Source organism: Engystomops pustulosus, chromosome 3 (genome assembly GCF_040894005.1).
Source record: "Engystomops pustulosus chromosome 3, aEngPut4.maternal, whole genome shotgun sequence".
Taxonomy (NCBI): Eukaryota; Metazoa; Chordata; class Amphibia; order Anura; family Leptodactylidae; genus Engystomops; species Engystomops pustulosus.
The window spans coordinates 44,615,636-44,633,757 of NC_092413.1; the positions used below are offsets into that span (position 1 = coordinate 44,615,636).

Genomic DNA, 18,122 nt, shown 5'->3' on the forward strand with positions numbered 1-18,122 from the left:
TAGGCGCAGACCATAATGATAGGCGCGGACCATGATAATAGACATGGACCATGATGACAGGTGCTGACCATGATGAAAGGCGCTGACCATGATGATAGGCGCTGACCATGATGATAGGCGCTGACCATGATGATAGGCGCTGACCATGATGATAGGGGCTGACCATGATGATAGGGGCTGACCATGATGATAGGCGCTGACCATGATGACAGACGCTGACCGTGATGATAGGCGCTGCCCATGATGATAGACATGGACCATGATGATAGGTGCAGACCAAGATGATAGGTGCTGACCATGATGATAGGTGCTGACCATGATGATAGGCGCTGACCATGATGATAGGGGCTGACCATGATGATAGGGGCTGACCATGATGATAGGGGCTGACCATGATGATAGGGGCTGACCATGATGATAGTCGCTGACCATGATGATAGGCGCTGACCATGATGATAGGGGCTGACCATGATGATAGGGGCTGACCATGATGATAGGGGCTGACCATGATGATAGGGGCTGACCATGATGATAGGGGCTGACCATGATGATAGGGGCTGACCATGATGAAATGGCGCTGACCATGATGATAGGCAGAAGGAAGAATAATCAATATACTGTACTGTAGCGAGAGAGGGTTATATTAATTTGTGCTAATCCGGTGGGTAACTATGGAGGGCTGGTCTTCATGCCAGAGGCATTGGGACATCAGTACCTGGAGATGGATAACCTGAGTGGTAGTTACAGTGAATCATAGAGCAAGGCCCAAGATAACTGCGGAGAGTGGCTTAGGCTACATGCACATGACCTGTGGTCCATGTGATATCACGGTGTGAGGTCTGCGGACCCCAGAACTGACTGTACAGGGATAGGACGTCTGAGTTTTGAGGCTCGTACACGAGGTCCTGGAAACCACAGCCGTGTGTATGAGCCCATAGTAATAGATGGGAACATGTGCTATCCAGAGAAACAATGGCCAACACAAGGTCATGGGCATCAGCACTTGGAGATACATTCACACTGCAGGTGATATATATGTAACCACAGTTATGAATATAGTACATTTCCAGTAGATATTTAATGCATATAACTTGACCTGGTGCTGATGTAATGACTATGAAATAATATAAGAATGAAGGGTCATATGAATAGAAATGAGATTGGCGCCTGTTACTGTAATGACATGCATTAAATTCCTGCATATGTATGACTATGCACGCGGCCGGGTGTGACCATACCCCATAGTGAAAAGACAAAAAGTGACAAAAACAAATGAAAGGATCTGTTTATTTAGAAGTCCATTCCCTGGACAGAGGAGAGAAGGCAGCAGCTCCCCCTGCAGGCTGACACTGGGAGGGCAGAAATACATTTATTAAGTTATTCAATGAAGATCTATACGATCCCAGGCCTGGCAAACATGGACAAGTGGTTGCTGTTGTAGTTAAGGTAGTTCAGGATTCTCTTCTCAATGTCGTTTTTGTATCCATTTTGCTCCAGAACGCGTCTAAGGTACTTTTGGGGGGTTTCCGCAAGATTAAGTTCATCATCTGTGACCTTCTCAGCTATTTCCTTCATGGAAGGCTGGTCGTGCACCTGGAAAAGAGAGTTACACGTCCATTAAACTTCTGATCACAAATTATACAAAAGTGCAGGGAGAGTACATGGAATAGACATGTCAGGATATATAGTACCAGGGGTCGGGAACACAAGGGCTAAACCATATGAAAGTTATCAGATGGAAATATCTCATTCAGGATCCTCGTCCTTTAGTGAAGATGAAGAGAATCCTGCGAATATTGGGGCTCATTTACTAAGGGTCCGAACGCCGCACTTTCGTCGGGTTATGCGATTATTTCCATTTAGCGCCGAATTGCCCTAAGTTTTGGCGCACGCGATCGGATTGTGGCGCATCGGCGCCGGCTTGCATGCGACAGAAATTGGGAGATGTGGCCGTCGGACAACCTGACGGATTCTGACAAACCGCAGAATTTAAAAAAGGAAATGTGTTGCAAGATCAGCACTTACATGCAGCGGGAAGAAGCAGGTGAGGTCCGGCGGACCTCGGCGCAGAAGCAACAGATGCAGGAATTTGGGAGCACGATGTTAGTGAATCGCGGCAGATACACAAAGTTGGACTCAAAAGTCTATTGCCTGGTTTCTTCACTGCTTTCTGTGGGGCGTAACTTGAAGGGGTGCAGAGGGTGTGATCGCCACCGGGCTCAAGAAGCTTAGGGGCCCATAAGGTGTCACTTCTCCTTACGAGTCGGGCCTGGCACAGACTTTGCACTGGGGCCCATCAGTTCATGCTACGCCTCTGTGTACAAGTCTACACTATGAGAAGCTATGTAGAGTGTCTCCTGGAGGACCTGTCTTGCTCTTGCGTTACAAAGACAGCAAACAGGTTTCCATATAAAGCTTCTTCTCTGGTACAGAGATCTTACAGAGGACTGAACACTTGCTGCTTCCTATGGATTAGAGCTGATCACTGGAGGTCGTGTTACTGGAACTTCTCCCCAGATGCAGATGCATTTAGACCTAGACACATGTGATCAAGCAACAAGCATTCTGCCGGTAAGCAATGAGAAACGTGTGTTGCTTGCCCTGATTGCAAGCGTTTAGGTCGAAATACATTTTCTCCTCCCTGCACTTGAATCTCTAAACACAGTGCGGCAGATTTATAAAAAGTGTCTTAAAGTGAGACTAGACAGTGTTATTCTGCACCAGAGTTACATAAGTGTCTGATGCTGGATGGCAAATCTGTCCTAATAGAAGACTGTCTAGTCTCTCCATCTCCTATTAGTTGGCTTACTGTACGCCAGAAAGTTAGGACACAATTCTGTCGGGTCAGCAGTATTTCTGACACACAGACCTTTTAGGCATGAGGCCAAGCCCCTTTGTTGAGCGTAGGAGAGCCAGAAAACTGTCTAAAACCCTTTATAAATGTGGTGCAGACCATTTTTTTTTTTTTTTTAGCAAACTACAACAGTAATTCTGTTAATAAATATGTGAACACAGTCTTTAATAGCAACAGTAAGGTTTTTTTCCCCCCCACAAATCAATAGCTCTGGGGCTGTACAACAACTTTACCTATTATCTTTGTTACCTATATCCAGCAGTTTCTTTGCTTTCCCCCTCAGATTACCTCAGAGCTGCAGTAGCTGCTTCTTCTGCCTGTGCTTACCAGCCCTGGAGACCGTCGTATAAACAAATTCTACAAACTGAACCGTTTAATGGGTGGGACTGCTGTTCTCTGCTCACAGAGGAGGAGGTCATGTGACAGAGATCTCTCTGTATATGTAGCAGAGCTGGATGTTCTCCTGGACGTACCAAGGGAGCTGTCCCAATTTAATCAGTCCACTGTCTGACCCCTAGTGTCGCTAAGTGCCCCATTTTCCAATAACAAGTGCCCCTATCTGCAAAATTTCAGTGCTGAATACAAAAATAAAATGCTACTCATCTTTGCCATTACCCCCCTTTTGAATGGTGGACAGTCGTATGGTCCTGGAGGAAGATCTGTTATACATATCCTGCATGTCTGGGCACAGCACAGTACTACTACTCCAATCCTGTATATATATGGGCACAGCACAGTACTACTACACCTACCCTGTATATCTGGGCACAACACAGTACTACTACTCCAATCCTGTATATATGGACACAGCACAGTACTACTACTCCTACCCTGTATACCTAGGAACAGCACAGTACTACTACTCCAATCCTGTATATATGGACACAGCACAGTACTACTACTCCTACCCTGTATATCTGGGCACAGCACAGTACTACTACTCCAATCCTGTATATATGGACACAGCACAGTACTACTACTCCTACCCTGTATACCTAGGCACAGCACAGTAAAACTACTCCAATCCTGTATATATGGGCACAGCACAGTACTACTAATCCTATCCTGTATATCTGAGCAAAGCACAGTACTACTAATTCTATCCTGTATATCTGGACACATCACAGTACTACTAGTCCTATCCTGTATATATGGGCACATCACAGTACTACTACTCCTATTTTGTATATATGGACACATCACAGTACTACTACTCCTATCCTGTATATCTGGACACATCACAGTACTACTAGTCCTATCCTGTATACATGGGCACATCACAGTACTACTACTCCTATTTTGTATATATAGACACATCACAGTACTACTACTCCTATCCTGTATATATGGACACATCACAGTACTACTACTCCTATCCTGTATATATGGTCACATCACAGTACTACTACTCCTATCCTGTATATATGGACACATCACAGTACTACTACTCCTATCCTGTATATATGGTCACATCACAGTACTACTACTCCTATCCTGTGTATATGAGCACAGCACAGTACTACTAATCCTATCCTGTATAACTGGGCACAGCACAGTACTACTCCTCCTATCCTGTATATCAAGGAACAGCAGAGTACTATTACTCCTACCCTGTATATCTGGGCACAGTACAGTACTGTAATTCCTTTCCTTCAAATATAGGCACTGCACAATACTACTTCTCGTATTGTGTATATGTGGGATGTGTACTTATCTGATTAGGACCAGTCCCTAGAAGTATCCGTCATCATAAAATAAAAACTGAAGCCCCCTCCATTGACTTTCTGCTGTATTTTTGTTATATCTAAAAGAAATGTCGTCTTGGTTCTGGTACCATATCCAGGCAATACCTCTGGCTCTGGTATTGAGGTATGGTCATAAATCTGCACAATGCCTTGTATAAAAGACACTGAAATAATAATGGGCCGGAGTGGAGCATGGAGCGGGTTGTGCCTAATTGAAAGTCAGCGCAGCGGAGCAGGGGCTATGCAGGCAGGATGGAGATGGCTGTCTGCTCGCCCCGGGCTATGTTTAACATATCTGTGATAAAACATAAAGGAAAAACCTTAATCGCTACTGTTTGGCAAAAGATGGGGAAACAGTGACGGAAAATGCATTAATGTCTACAAGCATTATGGCTTTTGACATAAAACAGAAGGAAATGAAGATTTTCTAGGAAATTCTCCAGTTTTTGAGGTTGTAATAAACTATGGACATCGATGGGTTAAGGACACCCTCTCCAGGGTGCTCTACAGATACATTTCTAATATAGGGTGACGCTGTGTAGAAAATAAAAAACAATATTGATGGATCCAAACCGAATATTTTTTGAAGCAATTCTGCCTGAAGTGATGTACTGAGACGGGGACGGAGTAGCTGGAAGCAATGGAGTCCATAGAATTTTCACAGATATTTTATTGTAAAAGCTTGAGAATTTTATCGTCGTGTTGACGTTCTATGAAAGCAGCTAAATCTAATGAAATCACCAGAGAGCGGTAAATGTATCATATAAAAAATCTGGAGAGAGAGAAAGGGAAAAAAAATGCATTAACATGTAGTGGAGTCAGGGCTCTTGTCTGGATTAGTGCCCTAAGTGTCCCCCGTACGGGGCTTATTGGAGACGACGTCGTTCTGTGCAGAAATAAATGGCGCAATGCAGTCATTTCTGAGACAAGGAAACAAAGTGTTATTCATCTTTGTCCTCGGGATAGTAAATGCTCAGCCCTGCATTACAAATGTAGAGATTTGGGATCACCGTCCCTCTAATAAAGGATGCTTGGCTGCTCTGTAAAAATGGCTGTGTCTCAGGGGAGGCAGCGAGCTGAACATCCACATGTACTACCCAGAGGATGGATAGAGCTGGCATCAGACGTGGAGGCAGCTGCTCCTGCTTCTTCACAGCATGAGTTAAATGTGTTTGGTGGCTGTGGCGATCTGAGAGGATTAGCTGACGTTCTTATGTCTGCACATGGGCACCTTCACTGCCGTATTATCAAGCAGTAAGGACGACATTCCTGGCCCGTATACACATCCGGTGCACAAAGGACCACACCTTTAAGGCATCATCCCTTGTATATATTTGTTATGGCTTGTCAACGTTAATTAGGCCTAATCTGTCCTAAATTCTAAGTCATGTGTCATGAATAGTAATATGTTATAGCGGATGACACGCCTGACAATAGCAATGATATAATGTGAGGGGCCATCAGTGGATCCATCTTCATTTTACTTATGGACTTTATGGAATGAGGGGTAATTGGAGATCAATGACCCATGGGGGTAATTTAGCAATATACATCTATTAAAAGTTCTGTTCCGCTTTCTTGATATATGAAGTGAATTCTCCCGTCTATTTTCTCATCAGCCACATATTTCTGTCATAAAATTGCTGCAGATGGAGGGTCATGTGATCTGTCTCTGGCCGTAACAATCGCCCTGCCAGAACCATATGATAGTATTCATCAATATAAGAGCAAGGTCCTGACAGAGAGATAGCTTATGGACAGTTAGATGGACCCTCCATCTGCGGCCATGTTATGGTCAGGAATGTCTGGCTGATGAGGGGAAAGACAGGAGCCTTCACTTTACATAAAGAAAGCAGAGCAGAACTTTTAATAGCTGTATATTAGTAAATTACTTAAATGTACATAAAACTTGAAGTCAATAAAGTGGCCAACCCTTTAAGTACTTACCAATTATTAATAGGGACTTTTCTGCAAAATTTCTATGGGAGGCTGCTGAAACTGTAGTTACATCCACTTAGAAAAGATGCAGAATTACAGCATCTTAAAGGGGTTGTCCCACAAATGACACTGTTTACAAGATTTTGGATAAGTGTTTAATTGCTAGGGTTTTAATTGCCAAAGATGTGTTATCCATAAGTCCTGTAGAAGTGGTCACGCATGGTAGACACTTCTTCTCCATTCACATTGGATGCTTAGGGACAACAACCCGACGGATTCGGAAAAACCGCCGCATTAAAAAAAAAAAGTGGCGCTGGACTCGCACTTACCTTCACCAGGAATAGGCCAGTGAACTTCAGTGCATTCCGGCGGGCCTCTGCGGACTTCAGCGCAGCAGCGCCACCTGGTGGACGTCGGAGGAACTACTTTAGTGAATCGCCGGAAGGTCCAAATCCACCGCAGAGAACGCGCCGCTGGATCGCGAATGGACCGGGTAAATAAATCTTCCCCAATGAGTAAAGATGTTTTTTATTTTTTATTCATGGCATACAGTTGTATCATCATGTTTGAGGAATATTATGTGCCCTGTGATCTTTCTGCGCAGTGGTGCTGAGGCTTTTCTGCTGTTATGCCAGGATCATGCAGGAGCGCTGTTCCTACTGTATGGAAGCTGGCATGGTACCAAAATGCTAATGTTGCTTGTGCCGATCTCCAGCCTTCTCCATCACTTTGTCATCTCTGCAACAGGTATCAATGGATTCTATCCAGAAATAAATAATTGTCTGACTGGACCGAAATCCGCCTGCAAAGTCTCCAATTGGCTCGGATGACATATTTTAGTTTTCACACTGGAAAACATCTTAGAACCTTAATTACTGCTAAAAGCCATGAGCTTTCTGCTTAATGATGTTTCCCATTTAGGAATAAGCACATGTAACTCTATACTAATGACCCCTATGTTGTATTGTGAAGAATGGGTGCCAGATTGTTTCATTCCTATTCTTTCTTGAACACTGAAAGGTCCAGGAATACTGTGTTGTGGCCCTTATTGTAATCTCTTAAAGGGGTTGGGTGTGAATAAGAAAGTTTACCAGGACAAGTACAATACCCTGATAGTGTCACCCACATTGCTGTTACAATGGTTAACATTCCCCTTCTGCTTCTCATGTTACCCACAGACAGCTGATTTTGGGACTTCCTGTGATGTCCCATGTCCTACAGACTTCCCGTGGGTCAGGGGGCACTGTGTTCATTACTGAATACATGCCCATCCATGTACACTGCTCCCTGTTTCAGGGGTGGTCAAGGACATCTGCAAGAAGTAACATAGGAGTGGTGCCATAGAGTTTCCAAGGTATCAAGTATGTCAATTGGTTTAGGATAGGTGACCATAATCAGATAGCCAGGAGTTTGACACCCAGCAATACCCACTCTTCTTCTCATACAATGCACGTGGAATGGAAGATCTCATCAGTAATGGCACTGCGACATCCAAAAGCCACTAGCAAGCTTCGCTGTGTGAACGCGGTCCAGTCTTCAGCTCTCCAGGTAGGCACGTGCATTGTATCGGCTTTTTGGTCCATCTTCCTGGGAGAACGGACCAAAACAGTATCTCATGGCTGCCAGTGTCTCCTGATGCCCATAAATACTCAAGAGCATCCCTGCTCGCTGACACGCTCAGATTCTTCTACCACCAGGTGAGAGTCATCATTTATCTCTATATCCGATATATCAAAGAACCACTTGAGTCTCTTTTGCGCTTTGTTTCTTCTCTGTTTTGTGGTCCATCCCGCCATACCCGAGAGGACACACTCGGACCCAGCATCTACCCACTCTTCTTCTCAGGCCTTGAATATCACATCTATGGGTCACATGGCAACAACCATTGAGGAGACCATTGACAGAGGAGGTTGTGGATGCACGCAGTACCTCAAAGATGCGATTAATGAGGTTTATAGTTTCCATCTAATCTAAGGATTTTTAAAGAAGCATTTCTTAAAGGGAACCTGTCACCACGAGCCCTTTTTCTTCCCCCTTGTTCCCATAGAGATTTGTGTATACATTGCCAAAGAGCTTTTATAGTAAAACTGTCTTTTCCAAAAATATATATATATAACTATATATATATATATATATATATATATATATAAGTTATATGAAAGTGTATCTTTCTGTATACAGAGCTGTGTCCCTAGTCCCAAGGGAGTGGCCAGTGAGGAGCGGTTCCCCACCCACCCTCAGGAAACCGCTCTACCATGCATCGATTTCAAATTTAAAAAAAACACCCATGTACCACATAATGCCAGCCCCCCTCCCCTGGCGTGGCTTTCCCCCTCAGGACGTGATACATGTCTGCTTCTCTCGTCACTGTCCACTCCCATGGGACTAGGGACACAGCTCTGCATACAGAAAGATACACTTTCATATAACTTATCTTTTACTATAAAAGCGTTTTGGCAATGTATTCACTGTTTTCTATGGGGACATGGGGGATGGGAGGCAGAAAAAGGGCTCCTGATGACAGGTTCCCTTTAACTTCCAAAAGTATACTACTGCTCAAAAGTTTTAGGCAGGTACAGAAAAAATATTGCAAAAAATTCATAGAAAAAAACATAAAAGTGTTAGAAACTTATTCAGCAGCAGAAAAATGACCCCAAGCATAAAGCCAGTGTCATTAGGACCTTTAGCAGGGAGCCTTGATCTCAACATTAACAATTCTATCTCAGATCATAATAAGAGATCTGAGCTTGGAACATCCTCCCTGATGACTTTCTGGTAAATGGTCATCACACCAAAAATGTATGTGATTTAGATGTCACTTTGCAATTTCTTAATAATAATAATAATTCCTTTATTAATATAGCAGACACACATTACGCAGCACTGCACAGAGTTTGCCAAATTGGTCCCTGTCCCCAATGGGGGTCACAATCTAATCAACCTACCAGTATGTTTTGGAGTGTGGGAGGAAACCGGAGGACCCGGAGGAAACCCATGCAAACAATAACAATTCTGTGTTTGAAAGCTTCTTACTTTGGATTGTACAAATATCGCAGAGTACAGCACAAACGAGTTTATTTTTTTTTCTGCTCTACATCCGTCACTTCCATGAGTTCATCCATCTCACCGCCAAGCCCCTATATAATTATGTTAGGCTCACGTAATACATATTGCTGCGGGCTCACATAATGCAGAACAAAGTGGCCTGTCCTAATGAGTGGTGAAGCAGCGAGACAAAGTTCCTCCTCTTAGAGTAAAGGAGATGTTAGTGATTTTTACTTACTTTCTTGGATGCTAGGATTTCGCGCACCTCTTGCTGGAAATCGATAAAGCGATCGTGATAGATGGCCATGCACCACGCTTCCATGAAGTAGCTGTTTTCAAAAGAAGAAGAAATTGAGTTATCCAGTGAACCTCTCATTAACAGCTAATAAAGTATTTACCTGATTTTTTTCCCCCCTTTTTTTTTTCTTGCTTTCATAATTTACAGCTCAGGGCCCATCAGGATCGTTTGTTCATAAAATGCCTCCCCATAACAGCATGGTCAATCAATTTTTTTAATGGATGTTCCTGATGTACAGCCAGCTCTGGTAATTACATTTAAAGTGGCTTAATTCAGAGCTGTAGCAAGACCCAGTGAAGAATCCTGATTTTATCAGAATTTAAAAGCCTGAAGACCTGTGAGGGACCATGTCTCCATTATCCGGCCTCATTTGAGAAAAGCAGATTGTAGGATTAACTGAACTGGTGCATAAACAAATTAAATTTGTGTAGACAATGACACAAATGTTGTTCAGCATTAAGGTCTGAGGATTAATACATGACAGAAAAACAGGGCGCGTAGTGCAGCAGTACAGCAGCCGCATTGCTCCTCTAATTCTCAAGTTTCTTCTTCCATTATATAAATATTATAATTCATGTACAATCATGTATGGCTCTAGTCCGGTAATGGTCATACAGACAGTAACAGCAAAACAATGTACACTATAAGTCTCATCCAGGAGCACCGGATCGGCAGCTCCACTTTTTGTTCCCCATGAAGGGGGCAGATTTATTTGTCGATGCTAATTATAAAGTGAAGAATCAGTATTCAGAATGTGACTCGAAAACAAGTCAACTCCTATGTAAATCGCAAGAAATTTATTTGCAAATATTCATTAAAAACAACATCCTTCAAGTTCTGTACATGCAAACCCTCAATTAACAGATAAAACAAGTGACGATTGGCGGCCATGTAAATATACAAGGGGTCTAATTAGTCAGAGGATCAGTATAACCCCTTGCGTGGGGAAGGTTGTATGAATATGAATAAGCAAATTCTGCTGCACGGATCTGCTGTCCCCTACATAGCACTCAGTATTATACTGTGTTATGTAATAAAGAACAACAGAACGTTTCCATTGAGTCTTCAAGTTATGGAAACTAATGAGTATTTCCCTCTGCAGGCTCCACATGGGAACCAGGATGAGCCTAAATACTCCAACAAAGCAGATGGATCTATATACAGCAGTAAAATAGCTGCGCCAGTTTACATCACAAACTTATAATCAATCACAAAAGATATGGAATAAGAAGACAACACACATTTAACAAATTTTCTTGTTTGCAGATCTAAAGGTTTTAACATCTCCTCCCCTCTGAGTAACTTCTGTAGTATTCAAACAGAAGCTTGCTATAGCAGTCACTCATGTTATGTTATGTTCTGTTGAGAGTTCTCAAACACACCAATGCACCACATGGCACCAAGTCAAGCTACAATCCTGGAATATGAATTAATTTTTTCCCCGGTCCTGCTGCTGCAAATACCAATACACACAAAGGAAGGGTTTAACACAGATCACCATGGGCCAATACCCAACACTGCGTGCAGCTTTCTATGGTCAAAACTGGTGACAGATTCCCTTTAAAAAAGATCAGCAGCATCAGATTCTGGATATCTGACTTGTAAATCTCATGATCTGAACTGAGCTGAACCTTCCATGCTAATTAACCCACCCAAAATAAATACTTTTAAAAACTATTATTACAAAGCATTGCATTTATCCCTACATGGTTCTTTTCCATAGCTTCAATGTTAAAAAAATGTGAGATCAATTATATTAATGGGGTCTTGCATGTACAGCTCTGTAGTAAATACTAGGGCTTATTTACCAATGGGGTGCGGCCGCACTTTCGTAGGATTTTCCGACATTTTTGGGTTCTCCAAGGCTGTGACAGGTATTTAACAGGGGATTGTGTCGCACACGATCAGATTTTGGTGCAGCTGCGCCGGCTTTCATGCGGCAGAAATCAGGGGGTGTGCCGACGGACGTGGGATTTAACATTCATATGAGTCACAAGATCAAGCACTTGCATACACCATGAAGAAGGTGAACTCCCTCGGAACTGAGTGGGAAAGCGACACATGCAGGATATCAGAAGTACGATCGCAGCAGAGTGCATTATAGTCGGACAATGCACTTTCGATGAACTCCTCCGGATGGGTAAGTAAATGTGCCCCACTTTGTCAAACTTTTTACATAGTGCCATGCTGGGATTTTTAGAGAGAAAACTCTCTTATATCATTCAGCACTTTATGTCATATGACCATGGTAATGTCATCTAAGGTCCTTTACCCCTAACATTTGCAAAATTTACCCCATGTATGTAGCTGATCACATGAAATCACTTCATGCCTCCATGGAGGCATGGGGAGGAGTAGAAGTCCATGGATACATGCTATGATTTCATGTGATCAGATCAGTGATCAGTAGATTTCGCAAATGACATGAAATGAAGTGCTGAATGGTATAAGCCATGGACAGGAGCAGCTGGACTGGGATGAGGAGGCCACTCCCATCTGATTCACAGCTGTATGCCAGGTAAGAGAACAAAGTTGATTTTATAGGGATGTGAGGGAAACAACAAAAATCTGTTGACAGGTTGTCTGCAAGGTGTCAGACACCCAGTGATCAGATATTTGTGAGCTATCCTAGGGATCAATTATTCTTGAATTGGCCAGAGGATGAGCAGAATACAACAGAGGTGCATCATGCATCGTTGTAAGCTCAGCATAACACAACAAGGAAAAGGACGCTGCTCGATATCAGGCAGCAGTTGCAAAAGTACAGTAAATACAATTGAGGGTGTATACATAAGAAATGTAAATCCTTGACCCAAGTGTAATGTTACCTCTCTAGAAATAATAATATGACCGCATCTTGAATATGACATTCATTTTTCAGCTTCATACTGTATGAATGATATTGTAGAAAGCCAGAATAATAAATGTGATAAAGAGTTTTTGTATCTTTTTAGTTTAGAAAATGACCAAAATAAAAGGGGTGTTCTGGGTCCAAAAGTTTATTGGTTTATCAATTGGTGATTGGTGAGGGAGTGATGCCCAACACCAGCACCAATTTAGCAAGAGCATTGGTGCCCAGCTACATACATGAGCTGTATAGTCCAGCCTAACTCTTAGGCTACATTCACACTGCTGCATAGGGGACCTATATATGGCCGACGTATATACGGCCGATATATGTCTCCCATAGATGGCAATGGGCGCAAGGTGCCCTATGGGAGCGGTGCGGTGCTGCACACGTGTGGCACCGTACCGCTCCGTACCCTGTGAAAAGAAAGGACATGCCCTATTTTTTCAAGGCATACGGCGCCGTGCACCATATATCCCTATGGAGAGGGGCGGGGGTGAGCAGCGCTTGGCTCGTATTCACTCGATGACTACAAGGAGCTGTGATCCGTTGGTGTGTTGAGTCCACTCCTACGGGCAGGAATAGCAGCTGCTCTGAGCTTGGTTTTCTATGGGCTATGAGCTGATAGGAATGAAGTTGTCTGTGTGTTATCCGTTGATCTAGATCCATATCAGTGCCTGTACACACTATGGTAGAAGTAACTATATTCACATTCTATATAATGTGCTATTACTGTACATCTGCTCACTGGTTCTGGATCCAGTATTTTTATGTTCTCAGAACACCAGGGGTTTTTAATTAAAAATTTTGAAATAATCTGAAATAAAACTGTTCTTAATATTTTAAGCTGCAGACAATAAAATGATTCCCTCGATTCACACAACAAATGATTAAATTGTTCCTAATTAAGTAAATAGAATTAAAGTGAACTGTTCCCGGCTTAATATGGTTTCTAGACAGAGATTATACTGGACAATATATTAAGGTGAACAAATTGTATTATCCTTGTTGTACAGTCTCTTTTATGTGTGCAGGAAATATATTATATGCGACAATATATGTATATCATAGTTATGAAATTCCTCATAAAACGAGATTTGTACAAACTTTGTTACACAATCTTATAATGATGTTTTAGTAGGCCAATTATATCCTTACAGGAATATTCTGGTAATAATAGTTCTCTGGTCATATGAATGGGGGTCCCAAATCCTCCCATTTAAAGGGGTTGGCCACTATCTCGAAACCTTAACAGTGAAGTAAGTACAAGACCCTAATATGGTGGCCCATATAATGCTTTCCCTGGTAAAGTTTCTGTAAGGCCAGAAAACGGTAAAGGGATAATGCCAACAGCGATGTCACAGTAGAGGGATAACACACACAATGTCACAATACAGGGTTAATAAACACATAGGAGGAGATTTATTAATCTGTCCACGACAGAATTCTGTCGTAGTTTTCACAAAAAAAGTGTCTGCAGCACATTTATAAAGGGTTTTATACAGTTTCCTGATGAATACCAATCAGACAACCCAGTTCCTGTATAGATCCTAACACCAAGACAACAACAACAATACCAATAAAGGCATATAGGGCAAAAAGTCAATACCCAACATAGACCAAACACCGTACGTTGGGAATAAAATATCAACAATCTTTATTATAAGCTGTTTACAGCAATCAAGACAAATGTTGTTAAAACATATAAAATATTCCACAAGACACAAAAGAGTGAGGTGGTGGTCCAAAGCAAGTCAATATAAATACATCTCCACTGTAATGACCAAGTACATGAGCCAAGTTTTATACACATTCATATTACCCACCCGGGCGTGACATAATGCAAAACTGCGGGAGAAAGACTTGACCACCACCACAGCACCCCGACGCACGTTTCGCCGTCGCTTCTTCCTGGGGGTGAACACGTGCGTCGGGGTGCTGTGGTGGTGGTCAAGCCTTTCTCCCGCAGTTTTGCATTATGTCACGCCCGGGTGGGTAATATGAATGTGTATAAAACTTGGCTCATGTACTTGGTCATTACAGTGGAGATGTATTTATATTGACTTGCTTTGGACCACCACCACACTCTTTTGTGTCTTGTGGAATATTTTATATGTTTTAACAACATTTGTCTTGATTGCTGTAAACAGCTTATAATAAAGATTGTTGATATTTTATTCCCAACGTACGGTGTTTGGTCTATGTTGGGTATTGACTTTTTGCCCTATATGCCTTTATTGGTATTGTTATACAGTTTCCTGGCTCTTCTACAGCTAGCTCGACAAAGGAGGGTGTGGCCTTGCGCCAAAAAGGTCAGTGCGCCAAAAATACTCCTAACCCAACACAATTGTGTCCTAACTTTCTGGTGTAAAGTAAGCCAACAAATAGGAGGTGCAGAGTACGACCAGACAGTCTTATACTAGGACAGATTTATCACCAGTAGAGATGAGCGAACATGCTCGTCCGAGCTTGATGCTCGTTCGAGTATTAAGGTACTCGAGACGGCTCGTTGCTCGGACGAGTATTTCCCCTGCTCGAGATCGAGCATTTAATTAAAAAAACACAGTGAAGAACAATGAAGAATAGAATAAAAACAGTGAACACAGTGAACACAGGATCATTTAAGTGAAAAACACAGTGAAGAACACAGTGAAGAATAGATTACAGATGTTCGGCACATCTGCTTACTTGTCGGAAGATACGCGCGGAACGGTGCGAACAAAATAGTATGTGAAGAACAATATATATGTGTGAAGAACACATTGAAGAACACGGTGAGCAGGACAGAGACAACGGGGAGCAGCACAGAGACACCGGGGAGCAGCACAGAGACACCGGGGAGCAGCACGGAGACATCGGGCAGCGGCAGCACAGAGACATGGGGCAGCGGCAGCACGGAGACATGGGGCACGGAGACATGGGGCACGGAGACATGGGGCACGGAGACATGGGCACGGAGAGCAGCGGGGCACGGAGACATGGGGCACGGAGACAGCGGGGCACGGAGAGCAGCGGGGCACGGAGACATGGGGCACGGAGACATGGGCACGGAGAGCAGCGGGGCACGGAGACATGGGGCACGGAGACATGGGCACGGAGAGCAGCGGGGCGCGGAGACATGGGGCACGGAGACATGGGCACGGAGAGCAGCGGGGCACGGAGAGCAGCGGGGCACGGAGACATGGGGCACGGAGACATGGGGCACGGAGACATGGGCACGGAGAGCAGCGGGGCACGGAGACATGGGGCACGGAGACATGGGCACGGAGAGCAGCGGGACACGGAGACATGGGGCACGGAGACATGGGCACGGAGAGCAGCGGGGCACGGAGAGCAGCGGGGCACGGAGACATGGGGCACGGAGACATGGGGCACGGAGACATGGGCACGGAGAGCAGCGGGGCACGGAGACATGGGGCACGGAGACATGGGCACGGAGAGCAGCGGGGCACGGAGAGCAGCGGGGCACGGAGAGCAGCGGGGCACGGAGACATGGGGCACGGAGACATGGGCACGGAGAGCAGCGGGGCACGGAGAGCAGCGGGGCACGGAGAGCAGCGGGGCACGGAGAGCAGCGGGGCACGGGACAGCGTATCTCCCGACAAGTAAGCAGATGTGCAGAACATCTGTAATCTATTCTTCACTGTGTTTTTCACTTAAATGATCTTGTGTTCACTGTTTTTATTCTATTCCTCACTGTTCTTCACATCTGTTAACTTGTCGGGAGATAATATACGCGCGGAACAGTGAAGAATAGATTGCAGATGTTTGCATACATCTGCTAACTTATCAGAAGACATTCTTTTTCAATTAATTAACACATTTTATTCCCGAACCATGGTCCCTTTGAAAAATGCTCGAGTCTCCCATTGACTTCAATGGGGCTCGTTATTCGAGACGAGCACTCGAGCATCTGGAAAAGTTCGTCTCGAATAACGAGCACTCGAGCATTTTAGTGCTCGCTCATCTCTAATCACCAGGCATCAGACACTTTTATAGCACTGTCTAGTCTAACTCTGTGCTGTCTAACCTTAGGACACTAATTATAAATCTGCCCCAATGTTGTCATAGTACAGGGATAATACAATGATGTCACACCACAGGGGATAATACACAGTACCAGGATAATACAGTGATGTCACAATACAAGATAATACTCACAGCAATGTCATAGTGCAGGCGAGGCCACTCGCATACCTCAGCATCACCGTGTGACAGCGGCCACCTAATGCCGGTCAGACCATGAGCTGGGGTAGCAGAGGTAGTGAAAGACTCCCTGGGCTCTATGGAACTTGGCAGAATCCGTGTCCCCAGCACACCAATACTGGTGAGGGCCCCGGGGGTTGCACCCCTGGTGCCCTCCCTATAACCAAGCCCTGACTATATGGGTGACCCTATTAGGTAAAGTTTTGTATATGTGTCCAACCCTTTTAAAGTACTAACAGTATCAGGGGATTTGACATGATCTATTGCTGAGATCAGTGTTTATTCATTTCATATTTCGGAAATGGTACGGAAATCACCAAGCCACTTACTAGATGTTCTCCATTTACCAATCTTGCAATCCATTACAGGTGGTCCCCTACTTAAGGACACCTGACTTACAGACGATCCATAGTTAAAGACAGAGCCCTCTGCCCACTGTGACCTCTGGTGAAGCTCTCTGGATGTTACCAAAGTCCCAGACTGCAATGACCAGCTGTAAGGTGTATGTAATGAAGCTTTATTGATAATTCTTGGTCCAATTACAGCAAAAATTTTGAAACTCCAATTGTCACTGGGGCAAAAGAAAAAAATTTGTCTAGAACTTCAATAATAAAATATACAGTTTCGACTTACATACAAATTCAACTTAAGAACAAACCTCTGGACCCTATCTTGTATGTAACCCAGGGACTGCCTGTGCTATATTACAAGCCTTTCATTTCTACGCTTCAACAATTATTTAAGGATTTCCATTCTCCTAAATGTTATTGCTGCTGTTCTCGACACTAATTGGTCAGTGTGGATTCTGTCATATAGTAAAATAAGGTTCACTTAATGGGAAATGGATAATGAATCTGCAGAGTTTTGTCCTGAACAAACAAGTGAAGCTTAATTCAAGACCCGATGGAAGCAAAGATTAAAGGTGTATGTCTGAGTTCGGTCATAAGACCACAAATATTTTAGGGTTTCTTAAATAATTCGAGAATAAGCTGAGCTGCAGGACTGTGATCAGTTAGACTGAATTCTGTTTTTCAACCAATTACAAAGAGTTTTATTCGCTTATTCCCTTTGTCTTAACATTTATCATATGATGTCATGAAGGAACTAAACTGAAACTGACAAACATCACTGATTTACATGAGATCCATATGGGTGCTCAGGATGTGTGCCTTTAAAATCACTGAATTT

The 18,122-nt window shown here is 43.6% G+C and overlaps 1 protein-coding gene across 1 annotated transcript in view; it reads right to left on the reverse strand.

Annotated features, from left to right (window-relative positions):
- Window positions 1-1,269: 1,269 nt before the first annotated feature.
- Window positions 1,270-18,122, reverse strand: part of CFAP61 (cilia and flagella associated protein 61) — a 228,145-nt gene continuing 211,292 nt past the window's right edge. Inside the window, exons 26-27 of the mRNA XM_072140627.1 lie at window positions 9,821-9,911; window positions 1,270-1,593 (exon numbers count right to left, since the gene is read on the reverse strand). Of these exons, the coding sequence (XP_071996728.1) occupies window positions 1,393-1,593; window positions 9,821-9,911 (292 nt within the window). The 3' untranslated portion in view covers window positions 1,270-1,392. The remainder of the gene's footprint in view (window positions 1,594-9,820; window positions 9,912-18,122) is intronic.